Source organism: Lepus europaeus, chromosome 2, assembly GCF_033115175.1.
Source record: "Lepus europaeus isolate LE1 chromosome 2, mLepTim1.pri, whole genome shotgun sequence".
NCBI classification, from domain to species: Eukaryota; Metazoa; Chordata; class Mammalia; order Lagomorpha; family Leporidae; genus Lepus; species Lepus europaeus.
In genome coordinates this window covers 131,629,689-131,655,025 of record NC_084828.1, presented here as the reverse complement: position 1 = coordinate 131,655,025, position 25,337 = coordinate 131,629,689, and the positions used below count along the sequence as shown (strand labels likewise).

The 25,337-nt window shown below is 44.0% G+C and overlaps 1 protein-coding gene across 1 annotated transcript in view; it reads right to left on the bottom strand.

Moving 5' to 3' along the window:
- Window positions 1-23,852, bottom strand: part of ANKUB1 (ankyrin repeat and ubiquitin domain containing 1) — a 35,177-nt gene extending 11,325 nt beyond the window's left edge. Inside the window, exons 1-3 of the mRNA XM_062178541.1 lie at window positions 23,763-23,852; window positions 21,365-21,508; window positions 6,937-7,153 (exon numbers count right to left, since the gene is read on the bottom strand). Of these exons, the coding sequence (XP_062034525.1) occupies window positions 6,937-7,153; window positions 21,365-21,508; window positions 23,763-23,852 (451 nt within the window). The remainder of the gene's footprint in view (window positions 1-6,936; window positions 7,154-21,364; window positions 21,509-23,762) is intronic.
- Between the last annotated feature and the right edge of the window lie 1,485 nt (window positions 23,853-25,337).

Here is a 25,337-nt window from a genome sequence, read left to right as displayed (position 1 = left end):
AGATGGGCTCATTGCCTGAGGTTACTCAGCAAGCTAGAGGAGAATTTGCCTTGGAGTTCTATCTTTCACACTCTTTCTAATGCTTAGGAAAACATTCTCCTTTCACTTTCTTTGCTTTTTGCTTCCGTTCTTTCCCTTCTTGCCTCCTGGACTTGCTTCTTTTAGGAGTCGGATCTTACATACGTGTTTACTCACAGCCTGATCTGTGTTGCTGCCCTCATCCCCATAACCTGCCTTCACCCTCATGAACCTGGCCTGAGCTAGGAGAGTCCACTCTCCTTGCTGGACAATTACGGAATGAGTGTGTTCTGCAGAGACAAAGTGGTGGTTCCGCAGCTGCTTTGTAGAAATGCCTTGATACAGATTTTCTCAAGTATGGACAATATTTGCCACACAAATTAAGTTTCTTTACAGTGCCTTACTGTACTTAACCCACTACACCACAGTGCTGGCCTGGACAGCATTTTACTGTACTTAAACTCTCTTATGAAATGTTTAATTCTCATGAGTAGCACTGGAAACAAAGGACTTTAAACACTGCTCCAGGTGCACTTACTTGATCTTCTGACTTGAACGATTTGCTATGTTTTTGATTTATTGTAAAAATCACCCACAGATGATCAGTGAAAAGCAATATCCTCTTCTTGCACTCCAACCCCATTGGTCCTCCATAGCTGAGGAGGCCTCCATTTAAGGAACATCCTGGCCCCCAGGTTTAGGGAACAATTTCAATTGCAGAAGAGGAACTCCATTAGCTCAGAGGTTTTGAGGGAAGTTGGCTTTCCTGTTCATTCTACTCAGATGTTCTGGTTACTTGCTCCATTTCTCCTGAATAGCCCCACAGTGTGTGCCATGTCACGAATCCCAGTTTCCTACTTCCCCTTCTTGGCTTCAAGACTAAAGTCCTATCTCTGAATTTCCTCCTCTGAACCCCACTCTCTGGGGTCAGATTTCTGTGACATGTTGTCAGAGCCCAGCTGCTCTAGTTTCCCATCTCTGGGCCATACTTTCGTTCACTTCCGGCTCACCTACCAGGTCTTTGCTGGATGTTCCGGAGGGTCACCTCTGCTTTCCTTGGCCTTACCCATTGTCTGCTGCACACTCACTTGCTTATTCTGGCACTCCCCCCAGCAGAACTTGTTTGAAGCTAATTTCCTTTGGCTGGACGTCCACAGGTTTTTCCTCTCATTCGCTCAGTGGTTACTAGCCTCAAGGTCCAGCTGTCTTCTTGCTCAGTCTTCCTTAACTTCACTGGGGCACCTTCACCAAGCCCTGTATTTTATTCTGCTTTAATTCCCTGTCTCTTGGCAAATTTACAAGTGTTCAAACTGTTGCTGCAGTTCCTCACAGTGAAGCAGCCCTCATTTCTCAAGGAACAAAGATAACAATGGATGGTTTTCTCTTAATGCTCAACTTTTGAAGATCCAGCAACTTTCTAAGCAAGTTAGCCAGCAGCACTTACTGGGTAACACTTTCATCCCTACCGATTTGTAAAGCTTTTCTTGTCACATTCCTTCATAAGCTTAGGAAAGTGATTTGAAAGTAGAAATTTACTTGAAAAATGCTATGTTGCTCCTGAAAATACAAGTCAAATCTATTACTGAAAAGAAAGTAAAACTAATGAGACTTAGCCTGAGGTCCCCTCGTTGCATGAGCCTTCTAATTTTCTATTTTTAATTTTGCAGTCAGAGCTTTCCAAACCTGGACCTGCCTTCTGTCTGCCTGTAAACCCATGTTTCATGCCCAGGCCACACAGGCAGGCAGGTGGGAGCAACAGTTGCCTATTCTAGGCAGTTGTTCTGCTTGGCCCTGTGAAGTCCCTGTCTCCCAGCTTTCTGGATTTCTCATTCATATCCCAGAGGTCAATATCTGCCCATCTGATTTGGACTTTTTCCTTCTGAATATGGAAAGTATTTATCTGGCTTCCCCCTGTCTAAGGAAGCAAAAGAAACATTGATCAGAACTTAAAGGGCATCAATAAAGACTTGGCAGTATCAGTTGTTGGAAAGAATCCAACTCTGGGTGTATGATTACCATTTATTGGCAGTATGACCTTGATCAGGTCATGTAAATTCCCTGAGCCTCAGTTTTCTCATCAGCAAAGGAAATTAATATGGCACAGTTGATCTCCGCGGTCCTAAGAGCTGGTAGTAGGACCCTGGAGTCAGCCTACATTTCAGGGGATTAGTGGACTTGGCACCTGCAGTAGTTTCTCAGATATGATGAGCCCAGGGTGGCCATGAAATGTATCAACTGACATCATCCATAAAGAAAAATCATTCATTAATTCACTCATTTGTTTAGATACACTTTGTTCCAGAAAGGATTAATGTGTTTGTGATCATGTATAAAATATAGACAGAATAACACACAGATAAGCATGTAGGTAAGAAAGTAAAAAGCAAAAGCTAAGGTGGAGAGACTTAAGAGCTAGACTTGGGGCTAAAATAAATCTGTGTGTGTGTATTGGACCTATGTGATGTGCCACTAATTTTCAAGTCACAAAATCACAAATATTAGGATGTTTAGACTCAGAGGTTTTTGGTAAGTCAGTCATTAAATGTTTCACCACAAAAAACTGCTTTATCCCTCATTTTTTATCTCCTTAATTCCTACAATCTTTCTGTCTCCAACTACTTTATTAAAACTATTCTCTGGCCAGTGCCGTGGCTTAACAGGCTAATCCTCCGCCTTGCGGCACCGGCACACCGGGTTCTAGTCCCGGTTGGGGCGCCGGACTCTATCCCGGTTGCCCCTCTTCCAGGCCAGCTCTCTGCTATGGCCCGGGAAGGCAGTGGAGGATGGCCCAAGTGTTTGGGGCCTGCACCCGCAAGGGAGACCAGGAGAAGCACCTGGCTCCTGGCTTCGGATCAGCGAGATGCGCCCTCCGCAGCGGCCATTGGAGGGTGAACCAACAGCAAAAAGGAAGACCTTCCTCTCTGTCTCTCTCACTATCCACTCTGCCTGTCAAAAAATAAAATAAAATAAAACTATTCTCTCTGAGGTCACCAATGACCTTTAAGCCAAATCAAAAGTTTTTTTCTCAGGACTGTTTTTGGCCTTTTTTCAGCAACAGTTGTTTCTTTATCATCTGTTAATATTATTCATACAAAGTCCCGGTTCTCCTGTCTCTGGCAGCATCTGTGTCTCATTTCTGACTCTTCCCCTGTCTGCTTGCCCTGAACTCAGAGTGTCCTGACTATGGGCCTTTGACCCTTGATGCTTCCTCTGTATATTTATTCTCTAGAGAGAGCCCCTATACAGGGCTTGACCCCTGTGTGGGCAGGATGCCTACATAAATATCTCCCAACCCAATCCATCACACAAGCCCTCATTCCACGTTTGGAGAGAATTAGAAGATGCGGTTTGTTCTTACAGCTTTGTTCCTAATGATAAACCGAGTAACTTAAAAAAGAGGGGTGGGTGGGCATTTGGCCTGGTGGTTAAACTATTGATTGAGATGGCTTGCATCTCATTTTAGAGCTCCTGGGTTCTAGTCCTAGCTCTGTTCCTGAGTATAGCTTCCTGCTGATGCATATCCTGGGAAGTAGCAGGTGAAGGCTCAAGTGGTTAGGTCCCTGCCACCCACATGGGAGACCTGAATTAAGTTCCAGGATTTGTGAGCTTCAGCTTGGACCAGACCAGCCCCCAGCTACTGCAGGCATTTAGGAGGAGAGAAAGAGAGAGAAGACAAGACCCCAAACATAAATACTCTCTAATCCAAAGCACTACTCTCTTCCTCAATTCCCTTCCCCTGTCCTAGCAGATCTGTCTTTCTGTCTTTTCCACTGCTGGTGAAAATAGTTGATACTACATTCTAGTTAGCTCACCACTCTTCCTTTAGCCTCTCCTCTCCCCTTTCTGTATTTCGTACCAGTTAGCTACTAGATGACAATTCTCTTCCAGGATGTACGTGGACCTGGTTGCGGCTGCACGTCTCAAGCTGCTTCCACCTGTGAGGCCTGTGCTTTTGGCAAGGCCCCTCCTCCTCTCTGTTCCTTCCTGGGATAAGTCCGTGTTCATGCGCCCATGGCTTCTGTTTTTCTCCTGTTCCGGAATCCTGGAATGTCTTCCACTCCTCCTCTCAAATCATCCAGAATTCCTGCAGGATGCTTTCCCTTGAGCTCTCCAGCTTGACTGAGCTGGCTTATTGAATTGTAACTGAGAATATGGGCCCCACTTCTGCCACTTTATAGTAAATGCCTGGAGGGCAGAGGCAGCTTTGTATATTTCTGTATAAGCAAGTATGTACACTGACTGAGCTACTTAGATCTTTGGTTTTCAACCTAGATTTAACCACAACTCCAAAACCTTCCTTTTTCCACTGCTTTTAGAGAAGGGGGTTAAGATTTACCTCTTGATAGCAGCAAGGATTCCTCACTAAGTAGAAAGGGGAGACCAGAGAAGTGACCCAAGATCCTTAAGCCTCTGGTTTAAACAAACGTGGGCTGGCTGCTTGCAGAAAGCTAGCTAAGCTTGATCGAAGGGCATGAAGCAGGCCTAAGACGCTCCCTCCTTCCCCTCTGAGGGCCTGCTTTCCTAGCGTTGGCGCTGATTTCCTGTATTCTCACTGTGGCCAAAGCAGCCTACCTAGCTCATGCTTGGGGCCTTCATTTTATGTGAAAACTCTCATTCCCTAATGTTCCCACTGTCAGAAAATCATTTTAAGGGGTTGGTGTGTTTTGCTTGAAACACCTTGAGCAAGTCATGTAACCATTCAGATACTTTTTTTTTTTTTTTTTTTTTATCTGTAAAAGTTAGGTTTGGGCCAAGCTATCACTAAATTTTCTTTCAGCTCTAAAGTGTCATGTCTGAGCAGGACAGGCCTGAAGAACAGTCGTCCTGAGTTGACTCTGCTTTGTTTTGATCGTCTGGTAGCTTGTTAGACAACTAGATTATTGGTTGCTTAGGGACAAATGCCACTGTGTGTCCTTCCTCATATAGGCTCCTATGCTGTTCCAGGCAGGGCCCAGCTTCTGGCAAGCCTGCAAAACAGCGGTGCCTATTACAGGGAAGTGCTCTGGGGAGAAATCCTAGAACTTCTCTTCTAAACCAAATCAGGGACAATAATCAATGACAAGCTTTTGAGGACTCAATTTAAAATAACATGAAAGAATTCTGTGAATGTGATAGAAGTGTATGTCAATAAATACAAATCTAGTGGTTATAAAAAGCTGAACTACTTACACGTGCCTTCAAAGCCCTGTGTGTAAGTTGGGAGTACTCAAATCCCACTGCAGCCAATGCTGCAGGACAGAATTACCTAAAGGTGCTCTGACTGTCAGCAAGGACTCACTCACCTCAAGCAGTAATCTGTTCACACTGTGGGTGAAACGAGCCTGGCAGTTTGTCAGATATGAGTTTGTCTTACAGAGGTTTGGCTACATCATGACATGACATGGACGTACAGTATTTAAAGAGAGGTTGTGATCTACCAGGGAAAATGCCAATCACTAAGGCAGCTTTTCAGCCAGCAAATGCATATAAATCTAAAAAATTGTTTCAATATAACTGGCAACATTTTAAGATGTGATTGCACAGGAGGGTTCAGAACAGTGTGTATCATATGCTATCATTTGCATTAACGAGGAGAAAGAGAATATGTACATGAACTTACTTCTATATATGCATGAAATATATTTTGGAAAAGATAAGCTGATGTGTGTTTTGCTCTTTCATCTGGAAGATATTAGTAAATCTTGCTTTGAGAATGAAACTTGAAGACACCTTTTTTTTTTTTTAAAAAAAATGATGTGAATTATCTCTTTCTCTCTTTTGAAGATTTATGTATTTATTTGAAAGGCAGAGTTACAGAGAGGCAGAGGCAGAAGCAGAAAGAGAGAGAGAGAGAGAGAGAGAGAGAGAGAGAGGTCTTCCATCATCTGGTGCACTCTCCAAATAGCTGAAATGGCCAGAGCTGTGCCAATCCAAAACCAGGAGCCAGGAGCTTCTTTAGAGTCTCCCAAATGGGTGCAGTGTCCTAAGCACTTGGGCCATCTTCCGCTGCTTTCCCAGATGCATTAGCAGGAGCTAGATTGGAAGCAGAGCAGCCGGGACTTGACCCAGTGCCCATATGGGATGCCAGCACTGCAGGCGCAGCTTAACCCACTAAACCACAGTACTCTCCTTGAGACTTCTTATTTCTTAGTCTATAGGCTCAGAGCTAAGAGACAAGTGTTGGCAGGTTATAGCCTCTCTATGCTGACATGAAATAAGCTTAGAAACAACTATTGCATTTGTTGCAACTCAATTTAGAAATACTCTGGATTCTAAATCTTCTTAATGCCAACAGTTACCTGTGGAGGGGGAGTTGAGTACTTAGAGGGCAAGAAGGGAGACTTACGCTGCACATCCTTTTACACTTCTTTTTTTTTTTCTAAAGATTTATTTTATTTATTTGAAAGACAGAGTTACAGGAGAGGGAATATCATTGTATTCTTAGAGTTTCATTATAAACTACATTGAATATGTTCTCTTTGTATTAATATCATATTAACATGAGAATTGATGAGAATCGTGTTGCAGAAATTATGCATTTGCTGTGACCCTGAGAATCTAATGTGTTAGTAAATTATTTAAAAAAGAAAAAAGACACTTCCTGGAATCCACATTCCTTATCAGAGTGCCTGAGTTCGAGTCCTTGCTCTGTTCCCGATGCCCACTCCTGTTAATGCATACCTTGGGGAGCAGCAGGTGATGGTGCAAGTATTTAGGTGCCTGCCACTCATGCAGGAGACTGAGATTGAACTCAGCTCCTGGCTTCAACCCCAGCCCGGCTCCAGCCATTGCATATTATTTTGGGAGTGAACCAGAGGATGGGAGATATTCTCTCTCTCTCTCTCTCTCTCCTTTTGCCTTTCAAATGAAATGCATTGAGGAAAAACAGATGGGTTATCAGACACCCCTAGTACTGAGTATCCCATGTGTGGGCTGTACCGATGTCAGTCTGGTAGTCCCTGAGAGAGTTGCAGTCATACATCTCTACTCGCTCTGGGGTCCGGAGACAGTAGACACTCACAGGGAAGCCACATTTCAGAGTGACCAGTGTTCTCAGATCAGATACTTTTTTACCAAGAAGGGAAATGTTCTCCATTATTGCCATTGTCTCTTGGGTTACAGCATTGAACACGTAGAGAGTAGGCTTTTCTTCTTCCTAAAGGGAGAAAAAAGGAAGGAATTCATTGGCTGGAGGTGGCACTGAGGGACAGATGTTTCAGAGGGTGACATTGGTGTGAAGGGTGAAAGCAAAGGTCAGTTCAGGGCTGTGACTTCTGATCTGAGGCTTGTTCTTCTGCCCTGGGGATACGAGCAAGTTCCCCTGCTTTTAGTGACCTGGGGATGTGGCAGGGCTTTGAGACTTTCTTACTCGGTAGTCTGCAGACCAAAATGCACAAGAGGAGTGTTGACGGTATGTAACCACGCTGTATTTATGGAGGTGTTAGAAAGCCCTTCTCCGTGTGCTGCACGTTAATCTGGAATACCTTGGATTCTAAGTCTTCCATCAGTTTTTTAAAAAATCCTTTCTGGGTGGTTACCTGGGAGGGAGTTTCTGTTTATCATTGTAGCTCTTCACTATCTGTATGGTTTGATTAAAAAAAAAAATACAATAACCACATGTACTTACTTTTATTATTTAAAAGGGGAAATACTAAACACAGGTTTTTTTTTTTTTTTTTAAGGTTTTTTGTTCCTTTTATTTTGCAGTCTAAATAGGAAGGCCAATGGAACAGGGATGTTTGAAGTAAAGAGGAAAAGTTTGAGGAAATACAAATCCTCCCGGTAGCAACAGTTTAATCAAGCCAAACCCAAACTAAAACACAGGGGCTGGTGTGGTGGCATACCAGGTTAAACCACCGCTTGTGACATTGGAATCTCATATGGGCACTAGTCCTGGCTGCTCCACTTCCCATCCTGCTCCCTGCTAATGGCCTGGGGAAAAGCAGTGGAAGATGGCCCAAGTGCTTGGGCTCCTGCTACCACATGGAGACCCTAATTAAGCTCCTGGTTCCTGGATTTGTCTTGGTCCGACTCTGGCCAATGCAGCCATCTGGGGAGTGATCTCTCTGTGTCTCTCCCTCTCTCTCTGTAACTCTGCCTTTCAGGTAAATAAATTAAATCTTTCAAACACACACACACACACACACAGCACATGGGAGAAAGGGGAAGGAAGCGGGGAGGAAAGTTGGTTAACATTGTCATTTTTCTAACAAAAAATGAAACTGGCTTTACTTCCTCTTTTTGCAGATTCAGGACAATAATATTTTTCTCCAATGGCCCATTGTTGGCATGTGTGTCAACGTCAGTGTGCAGTGCCCCCTGAATTCCCCAGGGCTGCAGGCTCTCACAAGCTGGCCTGCAAATTCTCCCTGGGCCCTCCAGGCAGTCACTGCTGTCTTGTCCCCCTGTTGTTCCCATTCCCACTTTCTCTCACCAGGATTCCTGATTCCTCCAGGGTCCCCACCCAGCTGCAGATTTAACAAACATTCAGTTCATTGCCACAAGATAACACAGAGTTGTTGACAAAGCTGTTGAGGAGAGGTGATGAGATTCAGACCTGCAATGATTCAGTCTTGGGCCCATTTCAGTGACTGAAATCACTGGGAGCCGGTGCCGTGGCTCAGCAAGTTAAAGCTGCGGCCTTTAGTGCCCACATCCCACGTGGGCGGTGGTTTGAGACCCAGCTGCTCCACTTCCGATCCAGCTCTCTGCTATGGCCTGGAAAAAGATGGCCCAAGTCTTTGGGCCCCTGAACCCACGTGGGAGACCCAGAAGAAGCTTCTGGCGCCTGACTTCAGATCAGCTCAGCTCTGGCCGTTGCAGTCCTTTGGGGAGTGAACCAGCCCATGGAAGACCTCTCTCTCTCTCTCTCTCTCTCTCTCTCTCTCTGGCTCTACCTCTCTCTATAACTCTGTTTTTCGAATAAATAAAATAGGTCTTAAAAAAACAAACAAGCAGGCCGGCGCCGTGGCTTAACAGGCTAATCCTCCGTCTTGCGGCGCCGGCACACCGGGTTCTAGTCCCGGTCAGGGTGTCGGATTCTATCCCAGTTGCCCCTCTTTCAGTCCAGCTCTCTGCTATGGCCCGGGAAGGCAGTGGAGGATGGCCCAAGTGCTTGGGTCCTGTACCCGCCTGGGAGACCAGGAGAAGCACCTGGCTCCTGGCTTCAGATCAGCGCAGTGCGCCGGTCACAGCGGCCATTGGAGGGTGAACCAACGGCAAAAAGGAAGACCTTTCTCTCTGTCTCTCTCTCTCACTATCACTATATTTTTTGCCTGTCAAAAAAATAAATAAATACATTGGAAAAAAATTAAACAAAAAACAAGCAAGCAAAAACAAACAACAAAAATGACTGGGAGAAAGCTCAGTCCCTCTTTAGCTGCAGGTAAAGCCAGCCCAGCAAGCTATGCTCTTCAGTGAATACAAAATACATAGAGCGATTTTTCATTGTTATTTCTCAGAAACTCACTCAATAACAAAAGAATACAGAATTTTCCTTTCGCCATATTCATGATTTCTTATGGTTCAATGAGGTCAGTGTCTGTTCAAGTTAATCCTTGTAGTAATTATGGGTAGGCAAAAATTCCTGAAAACTGGATAAAAAGGTAGTGAGAAACAGAGAAAAAAATTTCTTTTATATAATAGCTATTCTTATTTCTTTAAGACCCCTCTGATTTCTCTTTAGCCTTTGGTGTGATTACTGACTTATAATTATATACACACAAATAACACATGAAATTAAAACAAATAGAATAATATGTAAGCAAAATAGTAGACACCCAAATCATTTTAAGCAATTAACTAGCTACTACTATATGATGTTAGATAAGTAAATTAAAAAGAAACTTCTTAGCATTGGACCAATCATACATTACTGTCTATAAGATTAGCTTATATAACCTAGCTATACATTTAGCTGTCTCTGGAATAAGCAGTAACAAGGAATATTGAAAAATATTTGGCTATCTTTAAATGAAAATCAAAAGTACATGGAGGGACCCCAAATCCCATTAAGCTGGGTGGTAAAAATGTCATCTTAAGTGTTAAAGTGATCGTATTAAATGTTAAAGTGAACATATAGATAGGATTAAGTGTTAAAGTGATCATATAAATAGGATCAAGTGTCTGGTAATGATAATAGATAGAATTAAAAAGGAGGAAATGTTCCAACATGAGAAGCAGTCCACATAGCAGACTTATAGAATGACAGTCGCTTTAAGTAGCACTCTGACCTCAGAATCATCCCTTAAGGCTTCCTGGTCTGGCTATACAGCCCATGAGAGCATTTCAGGCATGGAAAGCCAAGACAATGTGGCAAAAAAATGTTCTATATGAAGGATCTCTGTGAGTGAGACTCAAGTAGAAAGAAGTGGCCATCAAAGAAGGATGTACTTTTCACTAAAGGGAGGAGAGAACTTCCACTTTGCTTATGGCCTTGTCTAAATACTGATGGAGTTTGTGGATTCAAAAGGCTTCCATAGTAGCCAGCTAATGTCAAGAGCCTTGGGTGGTCACTGATGTCATGCATAAGAGTGTTAATTGTTAACAACAGGAGTCACTGTGCACTAACTTCCCATTGTAGGACCTCTGTCCTCACTGAATTCTATTATGAGAGTTAACTGTAAAACTTGTTCTCAGTTTGTGTATGTGTGTGTGTGTAAATTGTTGTTGAAATCTTTACTTAGTATAGAGTTGGTCTTCTATGTACAAAGTTAGTTGAAAATCAATCTTAATGGAGAATGGGACTGGGAAGGGGAGAGGATGGAGGAGAAGGGGTGGGAATGTGGGTGGGAGAGCAGGTATGGTGGGAAGAATAACTATATTCCTAAAGTTGTACTTATGAAATTTGTATTCCTTTTTTTAAAAGATTTATTTATTTATTTGAAATTCAGAGTTATACAGAGAGAGGAGAGGTGGCCGGCGCTGTGGCTTAACAGGCTAATCCTCTGCCTTGCGGCACCGGACACCGGGGTCTAGTACTGGTCGGGGCGCCGGATTCTATCCCAGTTGCCCCTCTTCCAGGCCAGCTCTCTGCTATGGCCCGGGAAGGCAGTGGAGGATGACCCAGGTCCTTGGGCCCTGCACCCGCATGGGAGACCAGGAGAAGCACCTGGCTCCTGGCTTCGGATCAGCGAGATGCGCTGGCCGCAGCGGCCATTGGAGGGTGAACCAACGGCAAAAAGGAAGACCTTTCTCTCTCTCTCTCTCTCTCGCTATCCACTCTGCCTGTCAAAAAACAAACAAACAAACAAACAAACAACAACAACAACAACAAAAAACCAGAGAGAGGAGACGCAGAGAGAGAGAGAGGTCTTCCATCTGATGGTTCACTCCCCAGATGGCTGCAACGGCCAGAGCAGTGCTGATCCGAAGCCAGGAGCCAGGAGCTTCTTCCTGGTCTCCCACCTGGGTGCAGGGGCCCAAGAACTTGGGCCATCTTGTACTGCTTTCCCAGGCCATAGCAAAGAGCTGGATTGGAAGTGGAGCAGCCATGTCTCGAACTGGCACCCATATGGGATGTTGGCACTTCAGGCCAGGGTGTTAACCCACTGTGCCATAGCGCTAGCCCTGAAATTTGTATTCCTTAAATAAAAGGTTTCCCTGGTGGAAAAAAATGCATGGAAGAGTGGTAGTCGTTTGGTGCAGTATCTTAACTTACCATCTGTGATGCCTGCATCTCATATCGGAGTGCCTGGTTAAAGTCTTGGCTACTCCATTTCCCATCCAGTTTCCTCCCAGTGCACATCCTAGAAGGCAGAAGATGATGGCTCAAGTACTGGGGTCCCTGCCACCACATGGGAGACCTGGATGGAGTCCTAGGATCCTGGCTTTGGCCTAGCCTAACCCTGGTCATTGCAGGAATTTGGAGAGTGAACCAGGAAATGAAAGATTCATCTCTGTCACTCTGCCTTTCAAATAACTGAAAATAAATAAATAATACTTTTTTAAAAAGTGCATAGGAAATATTAATTATTAACAAAGCTAGGTTTTTAAATATCAAGAAAATTACTGCTATAAAATCTTTTTTTTCAGTTTCCAGAAACTTTTAACCATATAAATAAATAATAAATGTTGCATGACATCCAAGGCCCAAATAATTCATAATGTATCTGGAACAGTTCTCATTGCACTATTTTCAACAATACATATCCACCATTTTACAAAACTTGTCTTTGTGGGAAAATTTATTAGGAGTTCTAATGAGGCTCACTGGTTGGAGATACTTGTTGGTTGCACTAGGAGGTTACAGATAGTTACTGATTAATAGCAACTTGCTAATTCACCTTATGCACATAGCTGATAGCATCTCCCTACCTTAATACCTACATGATACTCTTCCCCAAGCATTCTGAATCAAGGAAGGCTGATGAGTTACACCCAGGGGTAAATACATTTTCTCCTTTACAAACAAAGACACTGCCATAGGAGATGCACACCAACTTTTCAATAAAAACAAGTACATCCTACTATTTCATGAGAATAATTCTACGTTTGCTTTCAAAAAAACAGATGCAAACTCCCTGTAAATACATATATTAACATTAACAATAGGGGCCGGCACTGTGGCCTGAAGCACCGGCATCCCATATGGGCGTCAGTTCGAGTCCTTGCTACTCCACTTCCTATCCAGCTCTCTGCTATGGCCTGGGATAGCAGTAAAAGATGGCCCAAGTCCTCATGCCCCTGCACCCACATGGGAGACCCAGAAGAAGCTCCTGGCTCCTGATTGGCACAGCTCCAGCTGTTGCAGCCAATTGGAAAGTGAACCATCAGATGGAAGACCTCTCTCTCTCTGCCTCTCCTTTCTCTGTATAACTCTGACTTTCAAATAAATAAAGATAAATCTTTAAAAAGAACACTAACAACAAAACAGGAAAAGTTAAAGCAATTTGAAACAAAGCAGAAGTTGGCATATGTCTTGAACGCTACTGTACTTTTTTCTCAAGTTCTACTTTATATATATATATTCTTCTTCTTCTTCTTTTTTTTTTTTTTTTTGCTGTTTTGGAGTTGTAGCACCAAATGAACAGGAACTTGCACCAGCTATTCCAGAATGAACAAGAAGGAGAAGCAATGTTTGTTTTTGTTAAAGTGAATGAATTCCAGTTGAGATGTCTTAATAAATTTCTCCTCTTATACCACCATCATCTTGGAGAATTTATACTTGCAATCTGGGACACTTAATTGGAAAACCTTTCTTCACCAAACTCTTTCTAGACTGTTCACTATGGCTCATCTTTGAAAGATAGCCATTTTTTTAGAAGTATGTTTTCGTTTGTAAGTTGTGCATTAATTTTTTTTTTAATTTGAAAGGCAAAGAGAGAGAGAGAGCGAGCAAGTGATCTCCCATCTGCTGGTTCATTTCCTTATGCATGCAACTGCTGGGATTGGGTCATGCTGAAGCCAGGAGCCAGGAATTCCTTCCAGGTCTCCCACATGTGTGGCAAGGTCCCAACTACCTGAGCCATTACCTGCTGCCTTCTAGGATGTACAGCAGCAGGAGCTGAAAGAGGAAGCAGAGCTAGGTCATGAACCCAGACACTGATATGGCATGTGGGCATCCCAAATGGCACCTCAACCAGGACACCAAATGCTCACCCCTAAATTGCACATTTTTAAGAAACATGTTGGAGCTGGCACTGTGGCATAGTGGGTAAAGCCGCCGCCTGCAGTGCTGGCATCTCATATGGGCGCTGATTCAAGTCTTCACTGCTCCACTTCCAATCCAGCTCTCTGCTATGGCCTGGGAAAGCAGTAGATGGGCCCCTGCACTGCATGGGAGACTGGAGGAAGCTTCTGGCTCCTGGCTCCTGGCTTCGGATTGTCTCAGCTCTGGCTGTTGTGATCATTTGAGGAGTGAAACAAGGGATGGAAGGCTTCTTTCTCTCTCTCTGCCTCTCCTTCTCTGTGTATCTCTGACTTTCAAGTGAATAAATAAATCTTAAAAAAAAAAAAAAGAAACATATCTACCTTTTTTGTGTGTGTATAAAAATGTATAGGAAGTGTAAAACCACGTATGCAGCTCATGGACTTTGGTCTCTGTAAATTCACACTGTCTTTTTTTTTTTTTTTTTTTTGACAGGCAGAGTGGACAGTGAGAGAGAGACAGAGAGAAAGGTCTTCCTTTGCCGTTGGTTCACCCTCCAATGGCCGCCGTGGCCAGTGCGCTGCGTCCGGCGCACCGCGCTGATCCAAAGGCAGGAGCCAGGTGCTTCTCCTGGTCTCCCATGCGGGTGCAGGGCCCAAGCACTTGGGCCATCCTCCACTGCACTCCTGGGCCAGAGCAGAGAGCTGGCCTGGAAGAGGGGCAACTGGGACAGAATCCAGTGCCCTGACGCCCCGACTGGGACTAGAACCCGGTGTGCCGGCACTGCAAGGCGGAGAATTGGCCTATTGAGCCGCGGTGCTGGCCTCACACTGTCTTGTTTTTTTTTTGTTTTTTTTTTTTTTTTTTGTAAGTGGAAAGCAAATAGCAAGGTTTATTAGGGTAGGGACATCCGTAGGAACAGATGGGCACCTCTCCAGACAGAAACTGAGAGAATGCCCAGTGCCTCAGACTGGGGGAGAGCGAGTTTACATGGTTGAATGGAGAGAATACACCTGGGCAGGCCAGGTGGGCAGCTCAGCAGAGAGGCAGAAGGCTGAGTCACACTGTCTTTTAAAAGCTAAACTGTGTATCATTTTCCATCAGTTTTAGTCTTATCAATATAGTATAAGTTCCAACTTCTCTGACAGACATCTAAGCAATGGCACTAAGATTAACACAGTCTCTCACCAGAAAACAGCTTCTCACATTCCAAGGATATCAGAAGGGATTAACTGTTTTAGCCCAGCACTTGGCTGGTGGGAGTGTGGCTTTATAAGGAGGCAGGGAAACCAGAGGGAGTCTTAGGGAAGCTGAGCCGACCTCATACTCTAGAAGACACAGCCTCCGGGACAGTTGTCCCCTTTGCAGGAGGGCATGGATGTGTGACAAGGTGCTCCCAATGGGGCCTAATTGTCCCCCTCCACTTTGAATTCTAAGCCAGTAAGGCAGAGTAGCAAGGGACACGCAGCACTCATGGCAGCGGCAGTTCTGAAGCCTTCCAGCCCTGGCAGCAGTGTGTCTAGTGCCTGCTGCAGGGGTGCCGTGGTGGCCGCAGGAGCAGCCTTCCTGGGTTGGTTCTGAGGCATGATTTAGGTGTCGTTTCTGGCTGCGTAACCTTAGAGCCAGATTCTCCACTCTTCTTGGTAAGACTGTAAACTACCCCGGGGTCTTTCAGTTTATTTCCTGCTTAAGTTACTCAGGGTTTGTTTCTACTGCTTACAACTGAGGACCTTGTTCTGGACAGAGAGAAATGCAGGAATTCTCAGGGGCACCTTGCCTTGAGGGTAGAGATGGAAGGGAGATACCACGATCAAGGGATCCCGACCCTGAAATACATCTCAGTACCTTGCTCTGACGTTTCCAATTATAGCCACATACCTTCTTGTTCATTTTCATTCTATGTCCCTCAAGGCCTTTATCAATTCATCCATTTAGCACATATTTATGTAGAGTCTGTGGTATGTTGGGTATTGGTTTAGGCACGGGTTGACAACAGCAAAACTCAAGCAGTACTGTCCTCAATATCTGGGTCAGGTGTTGTGGCACAGCGTGTTAAATGCTACTGGTGATGCTGGTATCCCACATCAGAGTGTTGGTTTGAGGCCCAGATGCTCTGCTTCTGATCCAGCTCCCAGCTAGTGTGCCTGGAAGGCAGCAGAAGATGGTCTGCCACCCATATGGGATACCAGAATGGAGTCATTGGCTCCTGGATTTGGCCTGGCCCATACCTGCCTGTTGTGGCCATTTGGGGAATAAACCAGTGGATGGAAGACCCCCCCACCCCCCCGCCCTGCCGTCTGTCTGTCTGTCTCTCTCTCTCTCTCCTTTTCTCTGTTGCTCTGCCTTTGAAATAAATAAATATGTTTTTTTTTTTTTTTGACAGGCAGAGTGGACAGTGAGAGAGAGAGAGACAGAGAGAAAGGTCTTCCTTTTGCCGTTGGTTCACCCTCCAATGGCCGCTGCGGTAGCGCGCTGCGGCCGGCGCACCGCGCTGATCCGATGGCAGGAGCCAGGTGCTTCTCCTGGTCTCCCATGGGGTGCAGGGCCCAAGCACTTGGGCCATCCTCCACTGCACTCCCTGGCCACAGCAGAGAGCTGGCCTGGAAGAGGGGCAACCGGGACAGAATCGGCGCCCCGACCGGGACTAGAACCCGGTGTGCCGGCGCTGCAAGGCGGAGGATTAGCCTAGTGAGCCGCGGCGCCGGCCAAATAAATATGTTTTTAAAAAAGCAATATTATCTCTGCATGCTGGACAAAAATCTGGGTTTTTACAACATCACAGGCCGTGGTTTATAGGAATGTAGTGAACAGTAAGCGCGTTGGCAGTGAACAGGCAGGACTGACACCTGTGCTAGTGGAACGTGGAGTTGCATGCCATAAAAATATTGCTTATGGCCTCTGTAGGAGTTCTTTTTCAAAAATGGGAAAGTTAGTGCAATATTCTTTCCTCACTACTCTTGTGTTACCCTCCTGTTCACTTTTCCAAATGTGCCTACATTATCACTAAAGAAAAGATGTAAAAAGCATGGAAGGTGGATTAACTGTTTTAAAATTTATTTAAGGGTAGATTTGCTCTGCATTTATCTAATATCTTTCCTTCTTTTTATAGAAACAAAGCTACACATATACATGAACAAAATAGGGAAATCAATTATCTTGGGTTTATTTCATTGCACTTACCTACTTGTACCTTTTCAAAAAGGAAAACTGCCTACCAGAGCCAAGTGTTTGAACTTTGTAAAAATTTTTGTTCATATTATAATGTTTCTAAATTGTATCAAAATAAGGGGTGCTAGCAGAGATTCTCCGAAGGTAGAACTAACTTGCACACAGTGAGATAGTATAAAGAGGAAAGGTCCTGGTTAAATCTGGGGATATAATTATACTATAAAGCAATGACGTGATTTAAAAAACAGCTCTCGTTATCTGTGGTAGATCAAACAACATAGAGCAGGTATGACTACATTCTTTGAGGTGTGGGATGTTTTAATGATCTATTTTAGTTGCTGTAAACCCATTTTTTTTGATAAATGCTAACTTTAATTTTCTTATTCTTGGTCTCAGTTGGTATCTGAGCTGTCCTAGACTTTTTTTTTGTTTTTTTTTTTTTTTTTAAGATTTATTTACTTATTTGAAAGTCAGAGAGAAGGAGAGACAGAGAGAAAGGTCTTCCTTCTGGTGGTTCACTCCCCAATTGGCTGCAACAGCTGGAGCTGTACCCATCTGAAGCCAGGAGCCAGGAGCTTCTTCCAGGTCTCCCATGCGAGTGTAGGGGCCCAAGGACTTGGGCCATTTTCTACTGCTTTCCCAAGCCATAGCAGAGAGCTGGATTGGAAGTGGAGCAGCCGGGACTAGAACTGGCGTCCATATGGCACTGCAGACGGCGACTTTACCCACTATGCCACAGCGTCGACCCCATGTCCCAGACTTTTTAAAGACATCCTAGGAGAATATTAAAATGGAGATCAACTCTAAGTGTTGTTTCACAGAGGCATCTAGCCAACTTCTTGTGTATCCTGGGGCCTGAGATTAGGATCCTTCACAGGCACCCACATAGAGCTGTTGAGTTGTAGGCCCTCTAAACCCATTTTTTTTTTAAGGTTTATTTGTTTATTTTGAAAGTCAGAGTTAGAGAAAGTGGGAGACAGAGAGAGGGAGATCTTTCATCTGTTTGTTCACTCCCCAGATGGCTGCAACCACCAGCACTGGGCTAGACTGAAGCCAGGAGACCGGAGCCTCTTCTGAGTCTCTCCAGGAGTTAGCAGGGGCCAACGTACTTGGGCCATCATCCGCTCCTTTCCCATGCCATTAGCTGGGAGTTGGACTGGAAGTGGAGCAGCCAGGCCACGAAGAACCAGCGCTCACATGGGATGCCAGCATTTCAGGCAGAGGCTTAATTTGCTATGTATGCCACACGCAGGCCCCCTTAAGCCCATTTTAGACTATTATCACACACATACAGTAAGTAGTGTGGACTTTTAGAATAGGCCTGCTTTGTTATCTTCTGTTGTTTAAACAGAAACTAAGTTGGGGTGGAAACCAGTATTTAAGTAATTCTTTACTTTCAGATATTAAAGATGTTATTCTCTGAGCCCAAACTAGTGACAGAAATTCTCTAAATGTGACTCTACTGGACATAGTAAAGAATTAAATGAGTAAGATTTCCATGGGACTTGAGAATTTCTAATTATTCCCTGTGTGTTGGCCATGTGGCATGTAGTGATATTCTGCATTAGACCCTCTTGAATAAGCTCTCTCACCTCTACATTCTATTTCTGTCATTAGGATTTTAGAACTCCAGGAAAATGTTAAGATTTCAGGGTGAAGCTTGTGTTGCTGTGATAGGAGATGCCTTATTAGCAGAATTTATGAAATGTTTTTGTAAATAAAACTACAAACACACAGGTTGCCTCTGGTGAGAGAAACTTGGAGCAGAGGTGGAGACTTTTTACTGCATTAGGAGACTCCAGAAAGTTTGTGGAAAATGAAATTAAAAGATAAGTTTATTGGCCGGCGCCACGGGTCAGTAGGCTAATCTTCCGCCTTGTGGCGCCAGCACACCGGGTTCTAGTCCCGGTCGGGGCACCGATCCTGTCCCGGTTGCCCCTCTTCCAGGCCAGCTCTCTGCTGTGGCCCGGGAGTGCAGTGGAGGATGGCCCAAGGGTGAACCAACGGCAAAGGAAGACCTTTCTCTCTGTCTCTCTCTCTCACTGTCCACTCTGCCTGTCAAAAAAATAAATAAATAAAAATAAATTAAAAAAAGATAAGTTTATTTTGATGCCAGATAATCATGAAAACTATGCATAGTTTTTTTCATAATATGCATTTCTAAGAACTTTTAAAAAATCTTTATTTTTATATATTTCAAAGGGAGAGAGAGACAAAAGGAGAGAAATCTTCCATCCCCCTAGTTTACTCCTCAAATGCCTTAAACAGCCAGCACTAGGCCAGGCCAAAGCCAGGAGGTTGAACTCAATCCAGGTCTCCCATGTGGACAGCAAGGACCCAACTGCTTGAGCCATCACCTGCTGCCTCCCAGGATGTACATTAGCAGGAAGATGGAATTGGAAGTACAGCCAGGAGTCAAACCCAGACACTCTGATATGGGATGCAGGAGTCTCAATGTACATCTTAACCACTGCACCAAACACTTACCACTTTTTATGTGAAAATTTTGAAGCCTCATTGTATATAGTTCCTACCTTTTTTTTTTTTTTATTGAGTGCAGTGTGCTGTTAGCACACTTTATTTACTTCCCTGAGGAGCCATCAAATTCCTCCAGCCAACTCAAATATTAAATGCTCATATAAATATAAAAAGCACATCTAAGATGGTCTTTTTAAAAAAATCTAAATGGCATCATGTAATGCCTGCTATTCTGTAATTTGTCTTTACAAATTATACTACTTAATGATTATTGATGTATTCATTTTGAACATTCATCTAGTCAATTAGTAAAACACTTTAAGGAACTAGAGTGGGTGTTTGCACAGTGGTTAAGATGCTACTTGGGAGGCCCACATTCCATGTTGGAGTGGCTGGGTTCAAGTCCCAACTCTGCTTCTGATCCAGCTTCCTGTTAACTAGCATTCTCGGGGGCATTAGGTGATGCCCCACGTGGTTGGGTTCCTGTCATCTGCATGGAAGACCTGCGCTGAATTCCCAGCTCTCAGCTTCTCTCTCTGTTGCTAGCATCTGTAGAGTAAGGATGGCAGATTTTTTGCCTATTTGTCTGTCTCTCTGTATGCCTGTGCCTTTCAAATAAATTAAAATACATAATAAAACAAGGACTTAAGTTAAAGTATCACAAAATTTTTTAAATGCTAGATATGAGAAGATTAGTTCCTTATTTAGCAGAGAATATGTGCTTTTTGAAGTTCCTTGAGGCCCAAGTTTTCATATGGGGTAAAAAGCTAGTATAGAATAATACTTCCACCCAAATACAGCAGCTCTTACATTCTTTGGAGTACCTGTCCATTTAAAAAATTGAAAGCTGGTGTTGGCACTGTGACATAGCAAGTAAAGCCTCTGTCTGCGGTGCTAGTATCCCGTATGGGTACCGGTTTGAGTCCTGGCTACTCCACTTCTGATCTAGCTCCCTGCTAATGCACCTAGGAAAGCAGCAGAAGGTAGCCCAAGTGCTTGGGCCTCTGCACCTATGTGGGATACCCAGAAGGGGCTCCTGGCCCCTGGTTCCTGGCTTCCGACAGGCCCAGTTCTGGCTGTCATGGTCATTCAGGGGAGTAAACCAGCAGATGGAGGATCTCTCGCTGTCTCCTCCTCTGTCTCCCTGTAATTCTGCCTTTCAAGTAAATACATAAATCTTTTTTTTTTTTTCTGACAGGCGGAGTGGACAGTGAGAGAGAGAGACAGAGAGAAAGGTCTTCCTTTTTTCCGTTGGTTCACCCCCCAGTGGCCGCTATGGCCGGCACGGTGCAAAGCCAGGAGCCAGGAGCCAGGTGCTTCTCCTGGTATCCCATGCGGGTGCAGGGCCCAAGCACTTGGGCCATCCTCCACTGCACTCCCGGGCCACAGCAGAGAGCTGGACTGGAAGAGGAGCAACCAGGACAGAATCTGGCGCCCCGACCAAGACTAGAACCTGGGGTACTGGCGCTACAGGCGGAGGATTAGCCTAGTGAGCCACGGCGCCGGTCCATAAATCTTTTTTAAAAATTGAAGCTAAGGATAGTTTATCCAGGAAACTTTCTAGGAGCATACTTTTATATATTTTACCATTGTAGGGTTGTGTAAGGTTCTTAAAGCTCAGCCATGGGCCCTAAGTTAAGCACCATCAATCAAGGAAGCTCCATAAGTGGAAAAGCTATCTCCCTTGCATGCGTAAGTTGGAGGATACTCTTGATGTATGAACTGCACCTTCATTTTTATTGTTACTAAAACTTTCTTCTCCTTCCTCATTCCTCTGCCCCTAATGATTGTGTGCTCCATAGAGGCAGCTAATCCTGTTCTCTGCGTGTCAATATCCCAGAAATGTTCCTTGGTTTTCTTCCTATATTGTGTGGTGGTGAGCTCTGGATGGGGCAGGCAGCAAAGGAGTAAGGAAAAGGAGGGGACGAATGAGTAAAACAAGGGGAATGCTATTCAGGCTCCTTGTTTTACTTCTTCTTACAACACAGAGCGTGCCTAAGAACCATTACAGAAATGGAAGAGAGCAGAAGGTAAGAACATCTCCAAGTTTATGAAATTACTTTGGTTGACTTTTCAATTACTTTATTCAAAACAGGAAAGACAACCTGGACAAATGTGGTATGGTCAATGTACCTTAAGAAAGCATTTGAGAGTTGAACAGAAAGATACTCCAACATCAGCAAGACTCCAGCTGTTCTTTAGTGCAGCTCCAGCGTACATCAGTTCCAGATACCGCCTGCCTTGTTTGTCTTCAGAGAGGGGAATGTGGAAATAATCCTTTAAAATCAAGAGCATATTATGAAAACAGTGTATTTCTGTATTACCAGACCAGAAATGTAATCTCTTTCTTTTACATTTTTCCACTTAGTATTATAATTGTTAGGGACAAGAAGGAAAAAGTATTAGACAGGGTTTCATAACTTTTAGACCTCTCCCCAAATTAATAAATTTAGATGGGAAAAAAAGACACATGTAGGCAACAAGCTATAGTAGTAGTACCCAGCTGTCCTGTGACTTTTTCACCAAGGAAATCACAGATGTTTTTACATAACCATTGTTGCAGTCATTCAAAATATTATTTATATTTACCATTACTTTGAAAGTACAGTAGTTATTAGATGCACTGCTAGAACTTGTTTGTAAAAAATCCCACATGTCACTATATCACAAATGTTTTATATATATATAAAATAAAGTTTTTTTTTATTTGAAAGGCAGAGTTACAGAGAGGCAGAGGCAGAGAGAGGTCTTCTATCTGCTGGTTTACTCCCCAAATGGCTGTAATGGCCAGAGCTGGGCTGATCTGAAGCCAGGAGCTTCTTCTATATTTCCCAGTTGGGTGCAGGGGCCCAAGCACTTGGACCATCTTCTACTGATTTCTCAGGCCATAGCAGAGAGCTGGATTGGAAATGGAGCAGCCAGATTTCGAACCAGTGCCCATATGGGATGCTGGTACTGCAGGTGGCTTTACCCACTACACCACAGCACTGGCCCCTTAATATATATTTTTAAAGCCATCTTTTCTTAATGTTTATTTATTTTTCATCTACTTGCAAGGCAGAGAAAGAGAGAGAGAAATTTTCCATCTATTGGTTCACTCCCCAGTCAACTCCCGGCCAAAGCCAGGAACTTGAAATTCTATCTCAGTCTCCCATGTGGGTATCAGGGACCCAGGAACTTGAGTCATCTTCCACTGCTTTCTTGGGTACTTTAGCAAGGAGCTAGATCAGAAGCAGAGTAGCAGAGACTCAGACCAGCATTCTGATATAGGATGCGTGGGTCCCACACACTGAATTAACCTGCTGCAGGTGCCATACCACCTGCCCCTATTTTTTTTTTTTTTTTGACAGGCAGAGTGGACAGTGAGAGAGAGAGACAGGGAGAAAGGTCTTCCTTTTTCTGTTGGTTTACTCCCCACAACGGCCACTGTGGCCAGTGCGCTGCAGCTGGCGCACCGTGCTGAACCGAAGGCAGGAGCCAGGTGCTTCCTCCCTGTCTCCCATGGGGTGCAGGGCCCAAGCACTTGGGCCATCCTCCACTGCACTCCCGGGCCACAGCAGAGAGCTGGCCTGGAAGAGGGACAACCGGGACAGAATCCGGTGCCCCGACCAGGACTAGAACCCGGTGTGCCGGCGCCGCAGGCAGAGGATTAGCCTAGTGAGCTGCGGCGCCGGCCTCCTGCTCCTATTTTTAATATTTGAAAATTGTATATTATGTAATAGGTTTCCTTTTTTATATATATTTTATTTTATGTATTTAAGGACATTCTATGGAGTCTATAGGCTTCACCAGACTTCCTAAGGTACCCAAGGTTAAGATTTCTTTTGTTAGAAATTCTAGATTTGAGTAATCTGTTAAATATTGTGTGACTATGGTTCACTAATGCTCCTTAGCAGATGGGAATGACTGTCTCCAGGTTAGATATTTTATGATCAGGGACTAAATAATTTTGTGTAATTTTTCATTTTAGAGTGAATATTTCTAAGAAATTTATAGGGAGATACTGTATGCACATTTTTCTTATTCTGCTTGGTGATCCTAGATAAGATAGTCTATCTGAGCTTGCATTCAGTTTTCTCTCAGTGAAAAAGGAAGCTATAGTGCACTTGTTGTGTAAAGTGTCTCTGTTTCAAAATCCTTTGGTTCTTTAATTGCCTGCTCACCAAACAAGGCCTCCCTCTGCCACCTAGCACATTTCATCTCTATAGCCTAAAGTTACTGTGTTGTTTTTGTTCTCTTCCGTAGTAACACTGCCTGGCCCATGCACAACCCACAAATCCCCCAAAGACAAAGGAAGCTCTTTTTTTTTTTTTTTCTGAGAATTTATTGGCTCTGTTTTCTTGCCTAACATCTCTAGAGTTGCTGTCTTCCTATCATTCTAATACAAACAAATAATGATATTCTCAGATAGTTTTAGGTCATTGTTTGCTAAAAATATCCCCGACAAGATGTCCAGTCTAGGTTCACTTTAAGCTGCACTGCACAGTTACAGTTACTGCACGTTGTAGAGGGTCAGGAGCATCATACATACCTGTATCATCAGCTTCACAGCCTCTACAGTCACATCTGCTGCAACATCGAAGGGTTCGAAAGATCCCTCAAAGGCTATGAAAATCCTCATTGTGCAATTGCCTTCCAAAACAAAGCAGAACAAAACAACATCAACAAAAAAACAACTGAAAACTTTTGTTTCAAAGATCCTTCTGGGTAGCTGGAAAAATATTGATTCACGATCAAGGTCAAAAATAATGGCCAGAGATGGCTGCCACTGGGTAACCTCAAAAGTGAACAGAGAGAATGTGAAAATCCACAGCCCACAGCATCACAGCATCAGGCAAAACAGACAGCAGCTCCGCTGGAGGAAGTGTTTCTTGGCTGAAGGCATAGTAAACAGCTGCCTTCTTCCTATTACGGAAACGAGCGAACTTGACCATGGTTGAGGCAAGTGTGAACAAGCATCAAACATGTCACTCACAAATGCTATGTATAAATTAGACTCTGTGAGGTGACCACGATCTGCTGACTCTTGAGTTCCTATTTACCTAAGTATAGCTGGTTGAAGAACCTCAAAAAAGAGATTTTGATTGAGATGCACTGCCCTAGGGTACAGCAGAGTTGATTTTATTGAATGTGGTAATCCTGAAAGTTCTCTGTAAATAACTCAGAGCCCAAGAATTCTGGTTTCCATAACAACTTTGTGTATTTGTTCCTTGGCAGTATTTCTAATCCTACCATGGGATGCAGAACAATACCCACTTGCACCAGGGAGACCAATGTGTGGGCAAATGGCTCTGCAGCTTTCCCTCCCCGTCTCTGTATAATGGAATCTGCTGAATAGCAACACAACATAGTTGATATTTCTGTTAGTCTTTGCCTTTATGTTATTTAGAACAATTTGTCACTGTTACCTACTTCAACCTCCCTTGGTGTTGGTGGGGAGCATTTCAAACCACACTCAATAACTGAGTGAAGATATTGATAACCATTACTCAAGGTTATAGAGCAAGCATTTTACTGTTAATTTTGTTTATTCTCTGAAATATCCAGTATTATGCACCTGGTTTAATGTTATTATGTCTGTTCATATTTTCATAGACATACTTTGGCCTTCCTGAAATACCTTCTAGGGCAGAATTCTTATCTTGTACTTATTTTAAAAGATTTATTTGAAAGTCAGAGTTATAAAGGGAGAGGGAGAGACAGAGAGAGATCTGCCACTGGGTAGTTCACTCCTCAGACGGCTGCAACAAATGCAGCTGAAGCCAGGAGCTTTTTCCAGGTCTCTCACGTGGGTAGCAGGGTCCCAAAGCACTTGGGCCATCTTCCACTGCTTTTCCCAAGCCATTAGCAGGGAGCTGGATTGGAAGTGGGACAGTGGAGACTTGAATCAGGGCCCATAAGGATGCCAGTGTCACGGGCGGTGGCTTCACTTGCTACACCACCACACTGGCGCCTATTTTTATTTTCAAAAGCACTTAGCACGAAGTGAATCACATGGAAGGTGCTGAGGAAATGTTAATCTGCTGAGTGATCTCTTCTGGTGCCCAACTTGGGTTTCAGCTGTAAGATGTTTGAGAAAATGGAAAGCAGATAAAGGGCAAAGGGT